This window comes from Zalophus californianus, chromosome 12 (genome assembly GCF_009762305.2).
Source record: "Zalophus californianus isolate mZalCal1 chromosome 12, mZalCal1.pri.v2, whole genome shotgun sequence".
NCBI lineage: Eukaryota > Metazoa > Chordata > Mammalia > Carnivora > Otariidae > Zalophus > Zalophus californianus.
The window spans coordinates 89,020,458-89,047,189 of NC_045606.1; the positions used below are offsets into that span (position 1 = coordinate 89,020,458).

The 26,732-nt window shown below is 37.4% G+C and overlaps 1 protein-coding gene and 1 long non-coding RNA gene across 3 annotated transcripts in view; one reads left to right on the top strand and one right to left on the bottom strand.

Annotated features, from left to right (window-relative positions):
• LOC113911386 overlaps positions 1-15,911 on the top strand; it is a 73,971-nt gene extending 58,060 nt beyond the window's left edge. For both annotated transcript variants that reach the window (XR_003516454.1, XR_003516455.1), the window contains 2 exons: positions 7,036-7,154; positions 15,393-15,911. This is a non-coding gene — a long non-coding RNA (uncharacterized LOC113911386). The remainder of the gene's footprint in view (positions 1-7,035; positions 7,155-15,392) is intronic.
• The window catches only part of MTPN (myotrophin), a 56,234-nt gene that overhangs the window by 3,737 nt on the left and 25,765 nt on the right, over positions 1-26,732 (bottom strand). Inside the window, exons 2-3 of the mRNA XM_027573925.2 lie at positions 18,916-19,029; positions 17,874-17,957 (exon numbers count right to left, since the gene is read on the bottom strand). Of these exons, the coding sequence (XP_027429726.1) occupies positions 17,874-17,957; positions 18,916-19,029 (198 nt within the window). The remainder of the gene's footprint in view (positions 1-17,873; positions 17,958-18,915; positions 19,030-26,732) is intronic.

A 26,732-nucleotide genomic window follows, 5' to 3' on the forward strand; every position in this document is an offset into this window, starting at 1 on the left:
GGGAGAGCCTCTCCAGCCTACTCCAAAGCTTTACCTGGACAGGGTGATTCTGGAAGATTTTACTTGCAATGTGGCGTTTCAGTTTTGCGAATGTGTACATACAGCTTTGTGTCTATCTGTTGTCTTTATCTGTCTTTACTAGAACGAGGCTCCGGGGGAACATCTCCTCTGTGTTACTACTGCAGTCCCAGTCCCTAGAAAGTGCCTAGCGTCTGGGAGCTGCATTTGCTCCCACCTGAGGGTTCTCTTTGCCTAGTTCCAGCCCCAACCAGTGTTTAGCCATCAAACAGCCTCTAGTGTCCCGCCCTCCTCCCCTGGCCAAATCTCCAGTGTTCTCAGGCCTACAGAATTCTCTAAACTTGATATAAATAGTCCTTTAAAGACCAACTCTAGTCAAACTCATCAGTCTCTTCTCCCATTAACCTCTCTCTGCTCTAATCCTATGGAACTTCTCATCACGCTCACATCCCATATGCCATGTCTTTATACACGCTGGGTTCTAGACAGAACGCCTTACTCCTTTGCTCCAGCAGACTCATTCAATCATTCAACAAGTGTTTAGTGAATGTGTAGACACTGTGTAATGAGCTGGAGAATCAAAGAAAAACAAGATAGTCTGCCAGTCTGGCTAGTGTGGGAGACAGACAAATGATCCAATACAACAGAGGTGGATGAGAACAACAGTGTCATGCACATGGATGAGAGGTCTGTTAGCCAGAATGGGACGCAGGAGGAGGATGTAAGGGAGAGAGGCTTCTGAATGAGGCAGTGCTTGAGCTGAGTCTTGAGGAGTAAGCACAAGTTGATTAGGTAAACCAAGAAGATAACATCCTAGGAAGTGCTACATTATTACAAAGTCTTCTTCGGTATCATTATAAAGATCTCTATTTCCTCATTTTCTAATTGAATTTAACTGCTTCAGGGAGCACAGGCAACTCATAGTCAAGTGGGAGAGAAATCTGTGAGGGAGAACTTCAGTGCGGTAAGTCCTCTACGGGATGTGGGACAATAACTGGGGTCATTGTATTCAAAACCATCTCTTATTTGATTGCTGCTTTTATGACTAGCATTATCAACTGTAATTCTGTACTAACAAAAAGTTGAATATTTTACCGAACATTGCTTGCTTTTTAGCTGTCAGAATTCATTTCCCTTCTTCTGATAATAGCACCCTAATTTCATTTTGGGGGTTCTTTGGTCCCCACTGTGTGGAGTCCTGGGACTATGTAACTGAAAGTGCCATGTATTTTCCTCATCAAGTGTCAAAGATTTATTTGACTCAGGCAGGACTCTCACTTCTGGATTTTGAATCTTGATAGAGAACAAAAAGTCAGAGTTCATTTATTCCTGTGGCATGAACTAGACGAGACGGCTGAGGAGTTTCTGCTACCTCAAGTCCTGTGGCTGCCAGAGCTCCTCCCTCTTCTGAGCCTGGTCCTCCAGCTGTCCTGTTGGTTCTATGACTAGTCCCGTATCTTGAAAAATTCCTTTTTCTACCTGTTAAGAGTCAATTGCTGCCATCTGTAGCAACAACAACAAAAATCTAGCTGATTTACATTGTCACTTTCCCCCCCTAATTTTAATAGATGTATCACAGAACTCAAGATACACAAAAACTCCACAAAACTCATAATTCTATAGGTCAGATACTTTTATTAACATTTTAGTGTTTGTCTACTCTTTTGTTCTAAATATGCATATATACATATTTCTTTTAAAAAATAAATGAGTAACCCTAGGAGAACTAGGGTGACTATCAGACAACAGAAAAGATAAACCAGTATTACCACCAAGAGGGGCATTTCATAAGATAAAAAGTTCAATAATATTCAAATTTCAAAAATGAAACAGTTCCATTTATAATAGCATTAAAAAGAATTAAATATGTAGAAATCTAACAAAGTCAAACCAATTCTGAAAATGATGAACCAGTTTTATTAATACGGGTAAGAATATTAAAATAATTTTTTAGTACCTGATGCAGTTACTAACAAGCTTATATAAGTTAGTATATTTGGCTTCACCCCTTTCTTGAGGAAACCGTTTTTAATCATTTGTTTTTAATTCTAGTGATTATTTTCATAGCTCTAAATAATATACTCATGTTACTATCTGCATTATTAACTTTAGATATTATCTTACTTCCTGCTATATGGATGAGGCTTTAGCTCATTACCACCTTCTTCCCCAGACTGTCCCATTTCTTATATTTAAAATACCAGTTTGTTTCTTTATAAATTTAAATGATCGTTATTTAAACCTCTATTTGTTGTTCCATCAGTTCTGACAGTACCTCATCCCTCTACTTTATAAGATACTTTCTCTACCCTCCATCACTTCCTGTACTTAACTTGCCAGCTTTTCTATTTTGTCAAGATCAACTTTTGTATTCTGTTCTGTACGAATGGTTCTGTTTGATTCTTTTTTATCCCTCATAGTCACCACGGTGTGTATTACATCCCCAGGACTCTTTTTATCTTTCAACTGTTAAGTGTCTATCTTTTGACCACCTTCACTCATTTTGTCCATTCCCCAACACCCCCCACCTCTGACAACCACCAATCTGTTTACTGTATCTATGAGTTCAGTGTGTGTGTGTGTGTGTGTGTATTTAAAGATTCTGCATATAAGCGACATTATATAGTGTTGGTCTCTGACTTATTTCACTTAGCATAATGCCCCGAAGACCCATCTATGTTGTTGCAAATGGCAGAATTTCCTTTTTTTAATGCCTGAATAGTATTCCTGTGTGTGTGCACACGTGAATGTGTATTATACACATTTTCTTTATCCATCTGTCCGTGGACACTCAGGTTGTTTGCATGTCTTGGCGACTGTCGATGATGCTCTGATGAACATGGGTGCTGCAGACATCTTCTCGAGATGGTGATCTCATTTCCTTCAGATAAATACCCAGAAGTGGTACTGCTGGGTTGTATGGAAGTTCTATTTTTAATTTTTTTCAGGGAACTCCATATTGTTTTCCATGGTGGTTACACCAATTTAGATTCTCACCAACAGGGTTCCCTTTTCTTCATATCCTCACCAACACTGGTTATGTCTTGTCTTTTTGATGACAGCCATTCTAACAGGTGAGAGGTGTTATCTCATTGTGGTTTTGATTTGCATTTCCCTGATGATTAGGGAAGCACCTTTACCCAGCTGGCCATCTGTACGTCGTCTTTGGAAAAATGTTCAGGTCCTCTACCTGTATTTTAATAATCAGATTGTGTTTTTTCTTCTATTGAGTTGTAGTTCTTTATATATTTTGGATATTAGCCCCTTATATACTAGATTTGCAAATCTTTCTCTCATTCCACTGGTTGTCTTTTAATTTTGTTAATTTCCTTTGCCGTACAGAGGCTTTTTGTTTGATGTAGTCCCACCTACTTATTTTTGCTTTTTTTCTTTGCTTTTGGTGTCAAATCCAAAAGAACACTGCCAACACAGATGTTAAAGAGCTTAACCCCTATGTTTTCTTCTAGGAATATTACTGTTTTCAGGTCTTATGTGCAAGTCTTTAATCCATTTTTAGTTGATTTTTATGTAAAGTGTAAGATAGTTGTCCAGTTTCATTCTTTTACATGTGGCTGTCCAGTTTTCCCAACACCATTTATTGAAGAGGCTGTCATTTTCCCACTATATACTCTTGGTTCCTGTGTTATAAATTAGTTGACCATACAGATGGGGGTTTATTTCTGGGTGCTCTGTTCTGTCCCACTCATCTGTGTGTGTCTGTTTTTATGCTAATACATTACTGTTTTAATCACTATAACCTTTGTAATACGTTTTGAAATCATGAAGTGTGATGCATCCAGCTTTGTTTTTCTTTCTCAAGACTGCTTTGGCTATTTGGAATCTTCTGTGGTTCCACATATAAAGCTGGGAATTGTTTCTTCTGTATCTGTGAAAATGCCATTGGAATTCTGATAGGGACTGCACTGACTTAGTCTATTATTTTGGGTATTATGTACATTTTAAAAATATAAATTATTCTCTCAAACAGTCTAGTGCTAAGGGTATTAAGGTTGGTAGGGTGGTTTTATCCTATAAGGTCATTTAAGGATCTAGGTCCTTTTCCCATGTTATTGTCCCCATCGTCTGGCTCATGCTGGCTCCCTTCTACATTTGCTTCCACCATAATCTTTTCCTACAGACTTGTTCATTTTTCAGTATTTTCTATTATGGTAAACATCACCACCATCTTCCAGGAAATGTGCAGACACCATGTAGTTTTTCTTGTTTACTTCCCACATTATCAGGTACCAAGTCTTTAGACCAGACTATTCTTAACAGTTCTCAGCTGTCCTTGCTACCATTACTTTCTTAGCTCAGGATTTTTACAAAGAGATCCTAATTCAATATTTTCCTATCTTTTCTCACTTTTTTAAAAAAGATTTTATTTATTGGGGGGAGAGAGAGAGAGAGAGAGAGCACAAGCAGGGGGAGGGGCAGAGGGAGAAGGAGACTCCCTGCTGAGTGAGGAGCCCGACGTGGGGCTTGATCCCAGGATTCTGGGGTCATGACCTGAGCCAAAGGCAGACGTTTAACTGACTGAGCCACCCAGGCACCCTTTTTTTCACTTCTTACACCATTTCAATTCAGATTTCATACATCTATTTGGGTGATGTTTGTTAAAATCCAAGTCTGATCATACTACCCACCTACCAAAAAACCTTAATGGCATCCTAACAGAAGAGAATGAAGATAAATAGTATGACAAACGAGGCATAATCTGCTATTTACCTGTCTAGTCATAGTTCTTGCTAAATCCTTTCTAGTGTATGCTGTAGCTGTGAAGTTTTTTTTTTTTTTTTTTTAATCTTACCCTAATGCATCATGGTTTCTCTTTGTCCCTGTGGCTTTTCTAACATTGTTGCTTCTGTTTAGAATGGTCTCCCAATTCTCTACTGGATTCCTGGACACAAGTTTCTAAGATTCAGCTCAGGTGTCAATTGCTTTATGAATTACAACTGCTTTATGAATTGCGGTGCCTGAAGTTGTAACGGCATCCTATTTATAACATCACCCCCCTGACCTCCAGGACCACACTTGACCTCTTCTTCCTCCAAATCCCTACTGGGGCACATACAAACTCCTGCCACAGCAATCATAACACTTTAATGTACTGGTTTTATGTATTTGTCTCCTCTACTAGACTTTGCTTTCCTCTGCTTCAGGGGTTGAAAAGAAACCGAATCCCCAGACTCCTGTAGAGCTACAGATGGCCATCTGACACAAATTTGGCCTCTCCCACGGAGGGCTTTCCTTCTTCAGTAAAGCCTCAGGAGGACAGAGTCCTTAGCTCTTTCCTTTTGTTCCTACCCAAAACAGACACAATGCTGGGAGGTTCGGCAGTCATCTTGTGACCATAAGGCCTGGGGAAGAGAAGGGAGTGTGGGAGGGATGTTGATGACACAGCACGGCCAGCTGCCCAGCCTTGGACTGCACACCTCAGACATCCTGTTCTGAGTCACTTTCTTGTTTAAATCACCGTAGGAGGAGTTTTTGTTACAGCTGAACTCTATTTCTCTTAAGGCAGTTACCATAGTCTGTAATTACATTAAAAGACTTGTCTCCCCCAAATTAGGCTGGGCTCCACAAGGGCAAGGGTCTTCTTATATTCATCTCTGTACTTTTAACACCTAGGATGATACCTGGTATACAGCAGATGCTCAACAAAACTTTATACATGGGTCACAGTGCAAATGAATATTAGTAACATCAATCTTACCCGTGGTGATCATACATATCCACCACATTAAAAGGAAAAACTACCTTTTCTCCCATCTTGTGTATACACATACCAAATTACTGTGTTAGAAAGAATACTGCAAGATATTTATTTTGAATCCCTATGCATTTTAGAACAGTCGAGAAACTGCTCATTAAGAACTCCATTATCTCATGATTTGGGGCATCTGTTTACAGTTCCACGGTAGTATGATAAAGTGTTCAGAACCTGGGAACTTTCAATTGTTTGAGTATACATTTAAAATACTACCATTACCATAAAAGTTATACAATTCAGTTTTGGAATCTACTAAAAACAGTAACATTAAAAAAATTATTCAAATACCTACATTTACACATGTTGTGTAATGTTATTTACTGGTACAGGATTTAACAGCACATTTAATTTACATATTGATACAGGAGATAGAGTAAAGAATATTTCTGGGTACCCCAAAGAATCTATTGCAATAGTCAACACAGTGAATGTTATGTTTCTTAAAAGTTTTATAGCAGTTTTTAGTTTTTAACCGAATACTATAGACATATCACCTCATTTTATTCTCACAGCTGCCCTGTAGAGTAGGCACTGTTTTTTTTTTTTTTTTTTTTTTTAAAGATTTTATTTTTGAGAGAGAGAGAAAGAGCAGGAGTGGGGGACAGGGGCAGAGGGAGAAGCAGACTCCCCATGGAGCAGGGAGCCCAATGCAGGGCTTGATCCCAGGACCCCGGGATCATGACCTGAGCTGAAGGCAGACGCCCAACCAACTGAGCCACCCAGGTGCCCCTGTTCTCTCTTTTTAATAGAGATTTAACTTAAGCTCAGAGAGGTTAAGAAATTTGCCCAAAGTCAGTCAGCAAGTTAAAGAAACTAGAGCTTTCTGACTCTACATCTTGTGTTCCATGCTGTCTTGAGTTAAAATCGACCTATGGCTTTTCCCCTAAAAACGTTAGGGTGAGACTCAGATTCTAGAATTTATTAACTTAGGTATTCTCAACATTTTTGTGCCTCCTACAGGAAAATGAAGAACCTTGTACAATTATGTATACAATGTGTCATCTGTTGAACACTTTCAAGCTAAAAACGTTACAGATAACCAATTCCTAAGACTATTCAACATTTATAAAGTTTCTATTAAGTGCTAGACATAGTTTTGATTGTTTTACTAGAACACAGTCATCTTTTTTTTTTTTAAACATTGTTTATGGCTACTTTTCTGCTACAACAGCAGAGGTGAGCAGTTGTAACAGAGACCATGTGACCTGCAAGGCCTAAAATATTTATTATTTGGTACTTTACAGAAATTGTTGTCAACTCCTATTCTGGGTAATTAAAGAGAACAAGAGGCTGGTTCTCTGCATATTTTCACAACCTAGAGCGGACAAAGGAAAGGATCACGTATGCAACATAATTCAGTGTGGTAAGTACAGGCATAACTCCCTTTAATGTGCTTGACTTTATTGCACTTCACAGATACATATTCTAACAAATGGAAGGTTTGTGGGAACCCGGGATCAAACAAGCCTATCAGTGCCATTTTTCCAATAGCATTTGCTCATTTCATGTCTATGTCACATTTTGGTAATTCTTGCAATATTTCAAACTTTCTTCATTTTACATTTTGGTGATCTGTGATTGCTGATGTTCCCGCTGTAATTGTTTTGGGGCGCCATGAACTGTACCCATATAAGATGGCGAACTTAATTGATACATGACATGCGTATTCTGACTGTTCAGTTCCCTCTCTCCCTCTCCTCCAGCCTCCCTATTCCCTGAGACACAGTATGAAATTGGGCCAATTAATAACCCTACAGTGGCCTCTAAGTGTTCAAGGGAAACGAAGAGTGAGTTGCAGGTTTCTCATTTGAAATGTGGTGGTATGAGATGATAAAAATGCCAACACGATGAGGTGCGGTGGGGTGAATGATGTAGGCATGGCCATATAGCATTAGGCTACTATTGTCCTTCTGAGGACAGTCAAGAGGAGGATCATCTGAATCTGGACTGTGGCTGACCAAGGGTAACTGACACTGTGAAATGCACAACTCTGGATGAGCGGGGACTACTGTGCTGGCTCCGTGCTGCAGAAGAGAAAACTTCCTAGGCTTACATGGTAGGGAACTTGCTCAAAACCACAAAGCTATTAAGAAGCAGAACTGAGAACTAAACTTGGGGGGGGGGGCGTTGGTGTGGCACCACAGCCCCCGGTGTATGTCACTGACAAAAACTATTTAATAAGGACTACAGACTAAAAGATCTAAATGGGTAAAAACAACGAGCTTACAATGGGCTTATCTGTGTCTGAGATTTGGGAAACATTTAAACAGTATAACAATTGGTTTCTTCATTACTGAGGTGGTAAGATTTGTGGCTGTATTAATTCTGGCAGTGCAGTTCCTTCTTAAAGCAATTCAGAAAGACACTGCTGAGTTCTTTGAGAGTCACCTGTCCTAAAACATTTTTAAAACCAGACTTGCCTATGTTAAATGGAACAGAACTTTGGGGTTCTGAGCAATCATAAAATCTGTGCTTGAGAGTATGTAAAGCTGTCTAGGTTTTATTGGGGGTGGGGCAGGGAGTAATTAGAGTGAAAAAATGGTTCTACCTGCAAGCATGTACTTGTTTATGCTGAGAGGGGTGACTTCCCAATCTCTGGATCTTATCCATTGGATTCTCCATTCAAGCAGCAAAATCTGTACCACAGACACTTTCAGAATTTGACGATGCTGGTATTTGAGAAGGGTATTTGGTTTTTATCATTAACTGGCTGCTTGATTTTTTAAATATAACACAAATATGTTTAGCAAAAACATCAATGTTATAAGATGGTCTTCTAAATTTTCTTAAACTGTTTAGTATTTTTTACTCTTTAAAGCAATTGTACATAACACATTAATAGTTTCACTTCCTTTTTATAAAAGGAAGGTATCTTACTCAATTATCCTACTCAAACAGGAGCAGGCAACTTAAGAGTTGTCTGAAACAGCTAGGAGTCACTACAGTTAGTGCTGCACAATCAGCGGTCACCTATTTGTCACACGGTTATAGTAGACTTGCTAAAGAGGGAACTTCTTTGACACAGAGTGAAGCAGAGAAACAATGGAAAACAAAGCCCCAAGTTTCTTTGGATTTCTTCTTCTCAGATACAGCCTAATGTGCTAAACACTACTAATAACAAATGACCATGTATAATAACAACTGAAGTATGCTGGAGGTTTGCTAATCTAGGAAAACAGTAATGAGCATGTTTTAAAACTTGGATTAAATATCCAATTCACAAGATTTTCATTCTCACATGCTAGAGTACCAACTTTTTCTATTTGTTTAAAAGAATTCTCATTCTCACAGGAAGCTGAGTGGTCATTTTTAATAGCAGTATGTACTTATATAGGGACAGAATATGAACACACACCAGAGCGGATGACACAGTTTTACCTTGTCTATATTCTAAATTATAGCAAATGTAACATCTTTAAAAGAGGAGTAGAAGTAAACATTTAAATATTTCCCTTTTCCAAACCACACTGGTTTATTTAGAAGTGGCTTTTCTTAGGATTAGGAAACAAGGATACTTCTTAAAATCCAATTATCAATTATATAAATTATAAGGCATTACATAAATTATAAGGAATTTTAGTATTCATATAGAAATGTTGATATAAGTTAGATAATACATATCCTAACAATATAGGAAATGTCTATCATGATAGTGTATTAATGCTACAGGCAAACTTTCAAAGAACTGTATCTTCAACAGACAAACTAGATTTAAAACAAATTATATGTATACCAAAATACATGTAGCTATGAAAAAGAAATGAATTTTGGACTTATGAGAGTCCACGGGCTAATAATATAATTCAAGAGTATCATTTCATGATTAACTCTCTTCTAAATAATGTGTTCATGAAACAATGCTATTATTCAGGCAGATGAGATTTTAGGAAGATCAGTTCACAATGAAAATTCCAGATCACTGTCCTCTAAGCTCTTGTTTGGCTGCATTAATTGATAATAAAACTTTTCAACAAGCAAGCATTAGCACAGGTGAATAAAAGCATCCAGAATGATAAGATACATTCTCAACTTGCATCACTTAGGAAAGATCATTTTCCCACTGAGGGTTAGTTTTAAGATGGTGTGTGCTACAAATTTCAAACTATTCATGAGCTAGAACAGGAGTCTGCAAACTATGACCCAGATGCTTGTTTTTGTAAGTGAAGTTTTACTGGAATGCAGCCATGCTTGTCATTTCTGTACGTCTATGGCAGCTTTTTAAAATTATAGTTGACACACAATGTTACATGAGTTTCAGGGACACAACAGTTATCGGACAACTCTATACGTCATGGTTTGCTCACTGCAAGTGTAGCTACCATCCGTCACCATACAACCCTATCACAATGCCACTGACTATATTCCTTTGCTGTACCTTTCATCCCCATGATGTAAACATTCCATAACTGGAAGCCTGTACTCCGATCCCCCTTCACCGATTTTGCCCATCCTCCTACCCCGTCCCCTCTGACAACCACCAATTTGTTCTCTGTAATTATGGGTCTGTTTACGCTTTTTGTTTTGCTTCTTAGATTCCACATTTAAGTGGAATCATATGGTATTTGTCTTTCTCTGATTTCACTTACCATTATACTCTCTAGATCTGTCCATGTTGTTGCAAATGGCAAGATTTCTTTCCTCTTTATGGCTGAGTAATAGTCCACTGTGTGCACATGTGTATTTCATCTATCTATGGATACTAGACTGCTTTCATATCTTGGCTATTCTAAATAATGCTGCAGTAGACATGGAAGTGCACATACCTTTCCATATTAGTGTTTTAGTCTTCTCTGGGTAAATACCCAGTAGTGGAATTATTGGATTGTATGGTATTTCTGTTTTTAATTTTTCTAAGAAACCTCCATACTGTTTTCTACAATGGTTGTATCAATTTACATTCCCACCAACAGTGCACAACAGTTGTTTTTCCACGTCTTTGACAACACTTGTTATTCCTTGTCATTTTGATACTAGCCATTCTGACTGGTATGAGGTATTCTTACCTCATTGTGGCTTTGACTTACTTTCTCTAACGATTAGTGATGTTGAGCATCCTTTCATGTACCTCTTGGCCATCTATATGTGTTCTTTGTTTGATTATTTGGGTGTTTTTGGTGTTGAGTTGTAGGTTTATATAATTTGGATATTAACCCCTTACTGAATATATCAGTTGTAAATCTTCTCTCATTTGGTAGGCTGCCTTTTCATTTTGTTAGTAAGTGTCTTTCACTGTGCAAAGGCTTTTTATTTTGGTGTAGTTCTAACAGTTTATTTTTGTTTCCCTTGCCTTAGAAAAATGTTGCTAAGGTCAACGTCAAAGAGATTACTATGTTTTTTTTGTGGGAAATTTATTTTAGGTCTTTAGGGAAATTTATTTAGGTCTCACTTTCAGGTCTTTACTCCATTTTGAGTTTATTTTTTGCACTTGATGTAAAAGTGGTCCAGTTTTACTCTTTTGTTTGTAATTGTGCAGTTTTCTTGTCATCATTTATTAGACTTTCTTTGTATATTCTTGCCTCCTTGGTCATTGATTTATTGACCATATTAAGCATGGGTTTGTTTCTGGGCTCTATTCCGTTGCATTGAACAGAATGTGTGTATTTCTGTGACATACTGTTTCATTATAGCTTTGTAGTATATATCTTGAAATCAGGGGTTGTGATGCCTCCGGTACTGTTCTTTCTCAAAACTGCCTTGGCTATACAGGTTTTCTGTGATTCCATACAGATTTCAGTACCTGTTCTAGTTTGTCCATGGCAGCTTTAGAGCTCCAGTGAAAGTCATACATGACCCTGTAAGAAAATGTGTGCCAACCTCTGGACTACAGGATATTTTGTATCACCTTTTAAATTTCCCTTTTATTCCTGAAATTTCCTGGTTGAGATTTTTTAGGGCAAAAAACCAACCAAACAGAAAACCTTATTCAACTGAGAAAATTACAATTCAAGACGATATATACTTCAATGGTCTGTTTTGCTTTGATAAAAACAGGCTGACATCGATTTTACTGACTGCTGTGCTGTTTGGTTGCCACTTCTCTATCACAGAAGTCTGTTTCACACTCTTGCTTGGGCTTCTTCCTCCTCTGCTGCTGCTACATTTCCCAGGATGCTTCTTGAGCCCGCATTTTAACCTGTTTCACGTGTGTCCTTTCCCTTGTCTCTTCTCCCCAGTTTTACATGTTTTTCATGTACTCCTTTTCATCTTATAGGTTGTTATTTAACAATTGTATAGTAGCTTATTATTTTTTACTTTAGTGTTTTGTATTTTAATATTCATTTAGATTTATTCACATACTCATTTCTTGGTTATGATCCTTCTGGCATCTCAGTTTTTCTCTTTGGGTTTAATTTGTTTCTTCCTGAAGTGCATCCAAATCTTCACTTGTTTGTTACCCAGGGTGCTGACCACTTCTGGGCTTGGAGCAGCCTTGGATCAGCTCCTACCTTTTCTAACAAAACTCTTTTGCTCATTTCGGGGAATGTTTTCTTCTTCAACCCCATCCCCTCTGCTTTCTGTGTCTCAAGGATTCATTATAATTTCTTCTCTAATGAACCCCTTCTTATGTTCAAAGCAAGTATGGATTCATTCATTTTAAAAACCACTTTTCTGTCATAGGAGGGCAGAAAGGGGATACCATGGCATGTGTTCATATCTCATCTTTTTAAAAAAATTACTAGCTCAAAAATAAAAAAATCAGGCCAAATAACTTTTACCTACAGAAATAAATGTGTTTCTCGTAACTGTCCCTGACTATAATTCTGCTAGGGAAAGAACAGGGACTTATGAGTCATAATTCTGGAACAAATCTCAATTTCATTATATTTTCTTTGACGTCTGGTAGATACTTAACCTCCCTGAGCCAAATGGTTTCCTTATCCATAATATGAAGATGATTATACCTATGTATTTGGATTGATAGAAATTAAAGGAGATAATATAAAGTGCTTAGTACACATTATGTTCTCCACAGATGTTAGTTTCTTTTTTTGCAATATGGACAATCAAGAATTAAATGTTTTTAATTCCCACTTGTGTCATAAACTTCATCTTCCATTGCATTAAATTAGAAACAAAAACAAAAACTTGGCCAGTAAGTGATCTAGTGTATCACATAGTTTGATTCTGAATATTCTAGTTACCCTCTTTCTTTTGTTTTTGTGGTTTTTCTTTTTACCCCCCATTAGTTTCTTTTTAACTTCGTTTACTTTGGCTTTTTTTCCTATACTAATGATATACCAGCTGGATAATATATTAAAAATGTCAATTTGGTAAACTTTTCAAACTAAGTACTTTTAAAATGAATTCATAATAATCTGTAAGTATTCAAACTTTTGATAAAAGGCAGAACCAGATTTCATAATACATTGATTGTAACAAAAAAAAAGTGTTCTGGAACAGCCTTATTTTAGCAACTAAGGATTTTTGAAAGAGCACAATTTCCAAAAAAAATTTGGCTAACAAAACTATAGGGTATCCATTAAAGAAACTTATGCAGTAATAAAAAATCAAAGTAATTTTGAAAAAAGCAGAACTAAATTTTACTATGCTGCTTTCATAAAGGTTAAAAAAACCCTTTCATCTAAAATAACAGCTCTGCATGGGTACAATTGATCTGCCATTAACAGAGCCATCTCTGAATGTCGCTTGGCTTCAAAAATCAAGGCTCAGACACAAATAAAAGAACAGTCTTAGAGTCACAAGTAAAAGAAAAAATAAGCTAGTTAAAAGTCAAACAACTCAACTTACAATCAATAATGTAGCAACAGTGTATAAGAAAATCTATTAGGGCCTAACGTACATGCAAATCAAGGCGGAAGATTCTTTAACAATGGAATCTTACAGTCATGTCTCAATGACCTGGAGCATCATGCTTTGGAAATAAGGAATACCAACGATGATTTGGGACTTCTCTAGCATAACAATAATTGCTTTGTCCTGTGAGGAAAGAGAGGCTTATCAGAAAGAAGTACAGAGCCTTAAGATATGGCTAAAAAGAAAGAGCATGCTTAGGAGCATCTCATTTAATGTTCAGGGCCTAAGCTAAAAAGCATCCCTTTTTAGCTTTTTTAATTAGGTTTTTATTAGGAGGTTTTTATTTTCAGAGAACAAAACAGATGGGTAGAAAAATATCAGGGAAAGAGAGACAAAGGGGGAGGAACAAATCTTGTTTTATCTTTTATTCTGACTTATGAATTTGTATTTTGGGCTGTAATTGACATATAACATTTGTATTAGTTTATGATTTGATACATGCATATATTGCAAAATGATTACGACAATAAAGTTTAGTTAACATCTATCGCCTCCTCACCTAGTTTTTTTCTTGTGATGAAAACTTTTAAGATTTACTCAGTAATTTTCAAATATATAAGACAGTATTAATACCATTTCTTTTACTATATAATTTTTTATATTATAATATATATATAATTTATAACATAATATACTAATACTGTTTCTTTTACTATATACTTAGCAGACAGGTTGAGGCCAGGGGAATTAAATTAAGTCCATGCTGAGGAACAGAGCTGAGTAGAGAAATCAGATGCTGGTAATGTGGCTTAAGCACAGGGTCAGGAGGTGTGCCTCAACTGTAGTTATGTGAGTCAACAAGATCTTTTTACTGTTTAAGCCTATCTGAGCTGGGTTTAGTTACATGCAATATAAAGAATTCTAACTAATAAAATATTGGAATTACATAAATCAATACTTGTAGCCTGTGACAACCAGTTTTGAACATGGTAAGCAAAAATATTCTCCCAGGGATGAAATGATCCAGTAGTTTTCAAAGGTTTTTTTTTTTTTTTTTTTTTTTGAGGAGAAAAAGTTTTTTTATTCTGAGCTTCCCATAGCAAGGGAATCAGCCACCAAGCCTTGCATTTTGGCAGACTCAAAGGCAGGTGGGGCAAGTGGAAACACACAGCAGTGATAAAAGGAAGACTTCCGGAAGCTGTCAGCTTTAAAAAAAAAAAATCTTTTCATGGGTGTGGGGGAGGAGTAAGACAGAGTGACTAGAAATCTTTGTGAGCACATCCTACCACAGATTCTGGGCCCACTACAGTGGCCAAGAATAGTATTTTCATTTGTTTTGGCTTTGGGAGAACCACATCATTCATATCAGTATAATGTATAGTATCTAAAATTTACTGTTGATTTATACCCACTCTCCCAAAATAAAAACCCAACCCCAAACCAGTGACAACCATACACTTAAAGAAATTCAGTAATGGTGTTTAACATGCAGCTGTGGGGAAAAAAACCCAATCATTAAAAAAATTATCAATAAAGAGTTAAGAGACAAACATGCTAACCTTCTTCCCTAATTTTTTCTAAATCCATGAAGCATAAAATCCTCTTCAGTCTTAATTAAAATAAGAGCTACTATTTATTCATCATTTATGTGTCAGGTACTGTGGCAAAATGCTTTATATACATTTACTCATTTAATTTCTGTATCTTTTTTCCTTTAGCAGGACTTATTTTAAAATCCTAAGTGAAATGCTATAAACAGCATTTTCTAGAGTATGCCATGAAATAACCTTGGGATTAATACTGGTGCCTTGTTTTATAAAGATTTCTTGTCTTCCATCATTTGCAGGTTCCATCTAATACAGCTAGAATGATTCCAACTGACTGGTTTGTTGAGACTGGAATTTGAACTCCATCGAAGAGTCCACACCAGACAATTCCAAACCTACCAGGACCCCAAGCATTATCAAGACACCATATGACTTGGAGGGCCCTTATTTATAGCAAACAGCCCCTAATAATCTCACTCAGTATGTACTACAGAAAATGAAGCTTACACATTTCATACTGGGGCTACTCAAAGTATGGTCTGTGAACCTGGCACCACTAGTAGTCCAGGACATTGTCTACATCACTAAGTATAATGCTTAGTTCAGCTAACTTGTTTTTTCATAGCAAGATATTCTTGATGAAGGAGACTTGACTGATTTAGATTCTAGCCCAGGCTCCTTACCCATCATGAACTGGTAACAGTTTGTGGACCAGCTTTTTGGAATAACACTTGTTCTAGACCTCAATTTTAAGTATTGCCTCTAGTTTTCTGTCCCTGATGCCACACACAATTTAACTGACCAACCCAATACTTAAACAATGGAAAAAACAATAAAAATTAGCAATTTGAGTATCAAAAATAATAGGACACCTAGGAATAAATCTAACTGAAGAGGTGAAAGACCTGTACCCTGAAAGCTATAAAACTGATGAAAGAAATGACAAGACATCCCATTCTCATGGATTGGAAGGACAAATATTGTTGAAATGTCTATACTACCCAAAGCAATCTACCCATTCAATGCAATCCCTATCAAAGTGCCAACAGCATTATTCACAGAGCTGTAACAAAGAATCCTAAAAATTGTATGGAACCACGAAAGACCCCAATTAGCCAAAGAAACAATGAAAAAGAAAAACAAAGCCGGAGGCATCCACAATTCCAGACTTCAAGTTATATTACAAAGCTGTAGTAACCAAAACAGTATGGTACTGGCCCAAAAATAGACACACAGATCGATGGAACAGAACAGAAAAGCCAGAAATGAACCCACAACTATATGGTCAATTAATCTTCAACAAAGCAAGAGAGAATATCCAATGGGAAAAAGACAGTGTCTTCAACAAATGGTGTTGGGAAAACTGGACAGTAACATGCAAAAGAAACCGGACCACTTTATTATACCATACACAAAAATCAATTCAAAAGGGATGAAAGACCTAAATGTGAGACCTGAAACCATAAAAATCCTAAAAGAGAACACAGGCAGTAATTGCTTTGACACTGGCTATAGCAACTTTCTAGATATGTCTCCTGACGCAAGGGAAACAAAAGCAAAAATAAACTATTGGGACTACATTAAAATAAAAAGCTTCTGCACAGCAAAGGAAACCATCAACAAAACTAAAAGACAGCCTACAGAATGGGAGAAGATATTTGCAAATTACTTAACTGATAAAGCATCAGTATCCAAAATATATAAAGAACTTATAAAACCTAAAACCCCCAAAACGAATAATCTGACTAAAAATGGGAAGAAGACATGAGCTGACATTTTTCCAAAGAAGACATCCAGATGGCCAACAGACACATGATGGGTGATGTTAAACATCTTTTCATCAGGGAAATGCAAATCAAAATTATAATGAAATATCACCTCACACCTGTCAGAATGGCTAAAAAAAAAAAAAAAAACAACACGAGGAACAACAGGTGTTGGCGAGGATGTGGAGAAATGGGAACGCTTGCACAGTTAGTGGGAATGCAAACTGGTATAGCCACTCTAGAAAACCATACGGAGGTTCCTTAAAAGTTAAAAATACAACTACCCTATGATTCTGCAATTGCACTACTAGGTATATGCCCAAAGAATACAAAAATAATTCAAAGTGACACACCCTGATGTTTACAGTGGCATTATCTATAATAGCCGAATTATGGAAACAGCCCAAGTGTCCATCAACTGAAGAATGGATAAGGAAGAGACACACACACACACACACACACACACACACACACACACACACACACACACACACACACACACACACACACACACACACACACACACACACACACACACACACACACACACACACACACACACACACACACACACACACACACACACACACACTGGAATATTACTCAGCCGTAAAAAGAATTGAATCTTGCCATTTGCAACAATATAGATGGTGTTAGAGAGTATTATGCTAAGTGAAATGAGTCAGAGAAAGACAAATACCATATGATTTCACTCATTTGTGGAATTTAAGAAACAAAACTAAAACGAGCAAAGGGGGAAAAAAAGAGGCAAACCAAGAAACAGACTCTTAACTACAGAGAACAAACTGATGGGTTACCAGAAGGGAGGAGGGTGGGGGGGCGTGGGGGAAATAGGTGATGGTGATGAAGGAGTGCACTTGTTGCAAAGAGCACCGGGTACTGTATGCAAGTACTGAATTGCTATATTGTACACTTGAAGCGAGTATTACACTGTATATCAACTAAGTGGAATTTTAAATAAAAACTTAAAAAACAATTAGCAGTTGACCTCACCTTTGACAGAAGCAATTTCACACAGGAAACATGCCCTTCATAGACAGCAGACAGAAGAGGGGTAATATGATGTTTATCTGGAGCCTATGAAATAATGAGATGAAAAACCACTTTATTTTTCATTTCTCCCTTCTTTCTAGATTTATTTAGAGAACTATCAATGTTTCCCTACTCAAGTTTCCTGCCATTTGGAGAGCTGCCAAGACCCAAACCCATAAGCCGTATCTCCTTGGATATCAGTGCAGTGAAGTAGAGGGCGCAGGGCTTTGACCTCAGCTCAGACCTTGACTCCGCCACTTACTGTACTATTTAACCTCTTTGAGCCCCAAGTTCCTCACTATTGTAGGAATGCCAGTGAGGTCCAGGAAGGGAAGAGGTGGGTAGAAATTAGCCGCTGAAGAGGGAAAAGACTGCCACAATGGGGCCAGTTGACATGGTGTCCCCTGAAATGTGTAAAGTGGATCGCACTTGCTATCATCGTTACTTAAACATTTGTCCAAAACTCTGAAAAGCTATAAAAGGCAAGAGGCAAGAGATGACTACTCCTGTCTGACCTTCTGCCTACTGACCTTTCTCCAAAACTCCAGTTTGGATTTATCCTATCACTGCAGAGTCCTATCCTCCACTGCACGACAGCAATTTGTTACCTATAGTTGGTTTTAAAAAGTCTGTTTGTTGGGGCGCCTAGGTGGCTCAGTGGTTAAGCGTCTGCCTTCGACTCAGGCCATAATCCCAGAGTCCTGGGATGGAGCCCCGCATCGGGCTCCCTGCTCAGTGGGAAGCCTGCTTCTCTCTCTCCCTCTCCCACTCACCCTGCTTGTGCTCCCTCTCTCGCTGTGTCTCTCTCTGTCAAAAAAGAAATAAAATCTTAAAAAAATAAGTCTGTGCTGCTTATTTAAAAAAAAAATTCCAGTTATATATTTCTAAGTTACAGGAAATTTGGTATAATTTCAGACTATATTCTTATTTTACAAGTCTGTAGAAAATAATTACCCAGGGCATACAACAGGATTTTTTTCTAAAATGAATGTTCTTTACATACATTAATATCTGCTCCTTTCAGCAGCAGAAATTCCAGGATTTCAAGCTGCCCACAGTCTGCTGCATAATGAAGAGGCTTCCTTCCACCTTCTAGTGTCCGGTTGACATCTTCCCCCTTATAAGAGAAGCCAAATGAAAATGATATTTAGATGGATGGTAGACTGAAGATGGGACATGAAATACCCAGTATTTTTCCCTTCTTAAGGCGTAAGAGTTTCATGAAACAATTACATTTTCCGCAAAGTGAAATAAGTAAACAAGAAGTTGAAATTAAATTCTGCACAGTAGCACACACACTGTATGAAGGTAATTCAATCATGACTAGTCAAACTAAAGACAAAAGACAATAATGCTAACTGTCATGAAATACGTTACTGTGCTCTATTTCTAAGGAGTTCAGTCAGCATAAAGTCAAGATGTGGCCACAGAAGACTGGTTAGTTCACATACTGAGAGTTTATGCTGATCACAGGACATGTATTGTAATTCAAGGAAAAGCATCATGACTTTGAAGGAAGCAGACATCATTATCGCAAGGTAGTAGTATTGCTACTAAGAATCATTTCCTTCATTTAACATTTACTAAAGCCGAGCTATATGGCAGGCACTGTGCACACAAAGGTGAACAAAATCACATGTGGCTTCTGACTGCATGGAGCTAACCATCTTGTGTGGGGAGGCAGATATTAATCAAATAATCACATAATTAAGCAATGTCAAAATATAACTGCTATAAAGGAAAGGAACTCACTGCTGTACCGATACTTTTCAGAACAGGACTTAATCTTGGTGATGGATGCTCCAGGAGTGGGTCATGTTAGAGAATGAACTCAAGGCCCCCAAAAAAGTTTTCATTCATTGAGAAGATTCTAACAATAACCAATACAACCAGCCACTATGGGTCTGGTACTCTGCTAGACACATAAGCTCTCATCTTTAAGCCAACCTAAAAGGAGAACATCTCCATTTAATAAATGAAAAGTCTGAAGCTAAAAGCTGACTAACTTTTTACTGTGGCTTAGTAACAAGTGAGATCTAAACTCATGTTGCCTCCAATTCAGTATTTGCCCATCTTTCTTAAGCAAAGTTCAGATTTTTAGAGTAACAACATGTCTGAAGGAACTTATTTTCTCAACTACTATTCACTTATCTTGGTTTGGTCAACTCATCAAGCCATATTCTGAATCAAGATGCTCAGAACCCTATCATCCCATGGCCATTACAAGCTGTTCTTTCAAACATACTCTATATGGATATAGAAGAAAGGTGTACAACATGCTTAAAGTCAATGGAGATGAGGTTGAAGCTCCAACTCTACTACTTATTTGTGGGACCTCTGACTTTCCAAATCTGTTTCCTTATCTGTAAAATGTGAATAAAAATGCTTAGACCTCGCAGGTTTTAGTGCATCATTAAGCTACTCCATGCAAAGTACTTAACATAGTTTCTGATAATAGTACTAAAAGACTATCCAAAATTGAGTTAAGGCAGGTTTCTGCATAATGGCTGGAATTCAAAGGTATGATTTAATGTAATATACTTGCTCTTCAAAAACAAATTTATAGTAAGGGGAACTTGGTGTGCCACCGTAGCCTTTATTCACAGTTGTGAATAAATGTCAAAATATAACTGCTATAAAGGAAAGGAAATTCATGCAACAAGTGAGAGGCTTTGAGGCAAACGGAGATACTGCTTCACTGATTCTCAAATGTAACTAGTTTTCCTTACATTATTAATATTTCCTTTCCATTATTAACTAGAGAGCATTAACTGGATAGGTGCTTTTTTTTCACTGAAAAGAAAGTATTGCTTGTAGTAAGTAATCAATAAGATGACTTTGTCGAAAAGCTATATTCTGGAATCAAAGTAAGTGTCATCTTCCTTCCCCGCTTAGTATAAGTATAGAAAATGCATATGAAATGCAGTTGTGAGTTTAAACTTTATCCTTTATCCCTGCAGACATATCTTTACAGTTCTTATTTTAGCAGACAAAAAAAAAAATGACAATGTCAGAAAGGCTTTGTATGACTGACAGGAAAGAAAGGATCCTCGTCTGTGGAGCCTTAGCCAAAGCTGTATTTACAGAGAAATTTATAGTACTAGAAGACCTGTACTGGAAAAGTAGAAAGGCCTCAAATAATGATTTTTGTACTTTCACCTTAAGAAACTAGAGAGTATTACACACACACAAAACCAACCTAGAGTTTCTTAAGAAACTAGAGAGTATTACATACACACAAAACCAATCTAGAGAGTACTATGCTAAGCGAAATAAATTAGCTGGAGAAAGACAAATACCATATGATTTCACTCATATGTGGAATTTAAGAAACAAACAAGCAAAAAAAAAACCAAAAAACCAAAAACCGAGCCTAGGTTAAATAAAAAAGAGGGGGGCAACCCAAGAAACTGACCCTTAACTACAGAGAACAAACTGATGGTTACTAGAGTGGAGGTGGGTGGGGGAATGAGTGAAATAGGTGATGGGGATTAAGGACCACACTTGGGATGAGCACAGGGTGATGTATGGAAGTGCTGAATCACTATACTGTACACCTGAAACTAATATTATACTGTATGTTAACTGGAATTTAAATAAAAACTTAAAATTAGGGAGAAGAAAAAAGGTTTATGGAAATCCCTGTACCTTCTGCTCAATTTTGCTGTGTCCCTAGGTATGCTCCAAAAAATAAATTTTTAAAACAGAAAATTAAATTCAAAGTAAGCCAGAAGGAAGAATGAAAGAGCAGGAACTAATGAAAAAGAAAACAAAAAAGTAATAGAAATCAAAAGCTGATTCTCCGAGATCAATACAATTGATAAGTATCTAACCAGAGTGATCAGAAAATAAAGAGTGAATACACGAAGTGCTAATATCAGACTTTACTGATTACCTTCCCACAAAGAAACTCCCAGGCCCTAGAGGGCTACACTGGTAAATTTGACCAGACTCTTAAGAAAAAGAGCAATACCAATTCTTCCAGAAGATGGGAAGCATTTTCACTCATTTTATGAGGTCAGCATTACTCTTCAAAATACGACAATGATGATATAGAAGAACACGACAACAAAACAAAAGAACGCTACAGGCGTTCTTCCCTCATGAACACAAATTCTAAACAAAATTTTAGTAAACTGAACTTAAAATAATTAAAATAAATACATACATATAAAAAGAATATAACCATGACCAAAAGGAGTTTATCCCAGGAATACAAAGTTGGTTAAATATTTGAAGTCAGTTAACATAATTCACCATTTCAACAAACCAGAAAAGAAAAACCATATGATCATCTCAGTAAATGAAAAAGTATCTGACAAAACCCTACATCCCTTCCTGATAAAAACTCAGCAGGGGTGCCTGGGTGGCTCAGTCCTTAAGCGTCTGCCTTTGGCTGAGGTCATGATCCCAGGGATCTGGGATCGAGCCCCGCATTGGGCTCCCTGCTTCTCCCTCTCCCACTCCCCCTGCTTGTGTTCCCTCTCTCTGTCAAAAAGTAAGTGAAATCGTAAAAAAAAAAAAAAAAAAAAATTCAGCAAACTAGGAAAAGAAGAAAACTTCCTTGGCCTAATAAGGGGCTTCCATAAAAAAAAATTAACTACAACTATCATACTTCATTGGTGACATATTGAATGCTTTGCCCCTAAAAATCAGGAACAAGACAAGACGTCTCTGTTTTTATCAATTCTACTCAACACAGTACTGGAAGTTCTAACCAGTACCATTAGGGAAGGGAAAAAAAAAAACCCAACATCCATTTTGAAAAAAAAAAGAAGTAAAACTGTATTTGTAGGTGACATGATCATCAATGTAGAAAATTCTATGGAATCTACCAAAAGGCTACTAGAACTAGTAACTTTAGCAGTGTTTCAGGACAAAATAATATATAAAATCAACTGCATTTTTATATACTAGCAATGAGTAATTGCAAATCAAAACTAAAATCAGTATTATTTACAAGAACATCCAAAGATACGAAATAGTGATAAGTTAACAAAAATGTGAAATACCTAACACCAAAGCTACTAAAAAGTGCTGAAATTAGGACCTAAAGAAATGGAGAGATAATACCACATTTGTGGGTTGGAAGACTCAGGGCTGTAAAGATGTCGATTCTCCCCAAATTGATGTGTAGATTCAACGCAATACCAGTCAAAACCACAGCAGGCTTTTTTTTTTTTAAAGAAACTGACAAACAGATCCTAAATTTGATCTGAAAACGTAGAGGATCTAGACTAGCCAAAACCACTTTAAAAAAGAACAAGTTGGAAGGCAAGTACTACCTGATTTCAAGAATTATTAGAAACTGAGGTAATCAAGAAAGTATAGCATTGCCATAAAATTAAAAAATATGCAAACTTTTATCACTATCGTGAAAGAAAGCGAGCAGTGGTTGCCTGAGGGGAGGGGAGGGATCACAAAAAGAGCGGTGAGGGTAATGGATGTGTTATCTTCATTGTGGTGATGATTTCATGGGGTATATACATGTCAAAACTTATCAAACTGTACACTTTAAATATCTGTAGTGTGTTGTATTTCAATTATACCTCAATAACAGATTTTCCTGAAATCAAATCTCTGTGGCTCTATTCTTACAAAATGGGCTGCTAACAAAGCAGTATTTGAGACAGGATGAGAGCAGGGGTAACTAACAATCTTCATGGGAGACTTAAAGAGCAAAAGCTAGTTGAGGTCAAGTTCCTTCACTGCTAGTGCTGAAGGAAAAAACCTCTTGCCTTCTATATCCTATACCTCAACTAACTACATGGAACCAGAAGTTCTAAAGTGGGATGAGAGAGGATCAATGTGACCCCTACCAGTTGGGTGGGCTTCAGAGATCAAAACAATTGTCTGAATTGCTGGAAAAAACATCCTTATCGATATCCCAACTTCTAGCATACATTCTTTACTCTGCAACTACAGGGAACTTGCTAAACACAAAATGTGATCACATTCCCTTTCAAAAAGTCCTCTGATGGCTATTCATTGCTCCTAGAGAATACTGTCTAAAGAACACAGTTTAGAAGATCTGGGATGATCTATCTGGTGACTACCCTTCCAACTTCCGTTCTCACATTCTCACAGCAATCCTCCCTCAGCACCCCACTCCCCCCCCACCCCGCTTTGTTAACTCCTACTAATTCTTTAGAAGCAGGCTTTAATACAACTTCCTGTGGAGTGTCTTCTCTAACCACCTCAGCTCTGAGTAATGTGAACCTCACAGGTATGCCCAAAGCACCTTGCACTCCCTTTTCGTCAACACTTACCACATTGTACTCAAACTGCCTATTATCTGTATCCTCTATGAACACAGGTTGGGTACCAGGCTCTATTATTTACTTTTGCATCTCCAATGCCTAGTATAGTTTCTGACAGAGAGTAAATGTTGATATGATAAAGCTCTGGTTGAAGAAATGATGAGGTTGCTCAAGTAACAGATTTGGAAGCAGGTCATACATGACACCCTCAAACATGGATAATGCGTTAGTTATCTAGTAATAGCAGCAGTAACTTGAGATCAATAGCGTGTTTACCGAAGTAGGAGGTCTGAATGAATTTCACCGAGTTTTCAGCGGTCTTGATAGGTGTAACTGTAGTAGTGGTGATAAAATAGGGAAGGAAGATGTGCTCTATCTAGTTCCTTTCTCCCTACCCTCTGCCAATACTCTAGGCATAAGTGACATCACCAGAGGAGAAGTTAGACACCTGTTGCGTAACCCTGATTCTAACTTAATGAAACATTACCAGCTACCAAGAAAAATCTAACCCTAATTTTGTCTCCCAGATTCTAGGATTAAAGAAAGATGTACTATCTCAAGGGGTCCCTTAACATTACATGACAATCTTACCATGTTTTCCCTTTTCTCTTGCTTTTCCACTTTCCAGAGAAACTATTTTAAGTTTCTTCCACCTTTTTACAGACCTCAGACTTCTCTATCTCCTCGTTCCCTTTCATTCTCGGCAGATAACCTCATCATATCCTCTTTACACAGAAGACTGCCTTCAGACAGCCACTCCCTCAGGAACTTCCCTCCACCACCCCTTCCTACAACAAAGACAAATCCCTCCTCCGGGGGTGGCTGCGTGACTCAGTCGTTAAGCCTCTGCCTTCGGCTCAGGTCATGATCCCTGGGTCCTGGGATCGAGCCCCACATCGGGCTCCCTGCTCTGCGGGGAGTCTGCTTCTCCCTCTCCCACTCCCCCTGCTTGTGTTCCCTCTCTCGCTGGGTCTCTCCCTCTCAAATAGATAAATAAAATCTTAAAAAAAAAAAAATCTCTCCTCCGGTCTGAAGCCAAACTCTCACCTGTGTTTTGGATATCATCCTTTCTTGTTTTTGTAGAGAATTTCTTGCCTGTGTTTTCAACCTCTACTGCTCTCCTGGCCCCTTTTCATCAGTCCGTGCCATGTACAACTCTTCCGCTAAACAAGCAAAATACAACACAGTAACCTCTCTCCTTAGACCCATCCTTAGACCTTTCAGTTACTGTTCTCCCTCCTCCCTCTCATGGCTAAATTTTCCAAGAACACTGTATTTGCTATCTCCAATTTCTCATCTTCTGTTCTAATCTGACTTCCACCCTCACCACTAAACCACAACCATTTTTGCTGAGGTCAATGACTTCCATGTTGCAAAATGCAAAGGTTATCCCAGTCCTCACCTTAATTGACCTCACAGAAGTGACGAAGTCGATCATTTCTTCCACTCTCTTCACCTGGCTTCAGCTACACCACATTATTGACCACTGCTTCTCTGTTACCTCTCTGGACTTATCCACGTCTACCAGGTGTTTAAAACAAATTTTGGGGATCTTGGTTATGATTTCAGATTTTCATCATGTATAATTTAAACAGGTGATAAGTTCGGTCATCCTTATACAGTCCTGTAATAATATCTATATAAAAATACTTTGACTAGAAATTTTTTTTTTAATAACAAATGCTTCCTCAGGGATAAAGTTTACATATGTTTTTAAAGACTGCACCATGCAGGTCACAAATAATAACTCTGCATACAGCTTTTATTTACCATATACAGTTGAAGTAATGCAAACTGACAAACCTAATTTGTCATCACATCAAGGCTTGCCTAGCTTTACCTTTCCCTTTTAACAAGAATAATCTATCCAGTTTCATTTTACTCTTTCTTTTATTGCAACATGAAGCCTGTTGGTTGTTAAATATACAACACAGATTTTTATTCTATTAAAATTATATTTTGCCATATATTTCTTCTAAGTTGTTTTTAAGCTATTTTTATTTTCTCTAAATATGGCGTATTCCCGATATGTAATATGGCAGATACAATAAACTTCACAATATTTTCTGGTGAGCAGTTTAAATACATTTAAACTTTTTAAAATGCATTAAAAAAATACATTTAAATACATTCTATCCAGAACCACTGTAGTGACTATGAAATGCTTTAGGATAGGTTGACTCCTGGTGCGTCTCAAATAAGGGGGTTTAGATTATGGTGGGAGGAGAAAGTCTATGTGATATTCTCATTGAAAAGAAGAGTTCTAAGATTCTTTCATATTCTAACAACTGCAGATTACCTTCTCTGATTCTTCCCTGGTCCTAATCAAGATTGTTCAAAGAATTAAAAGAAAAAAAAAGATGTGATAATGCATTACTAGTTTATATCAATTAAGTCAGTGAGTTCTATGTTAAGAGGAGAACCAAATAAATTGTAAGCAGTATTATTTATTCCAATGTTGAAGCATGACATTCTAGGGCTGGACAGTGGACAGGTTTTCCAACTTTTTGAAAATTAAATGACATTACTGGCATTTGTGAAGGCTAATCATGCTTCATTT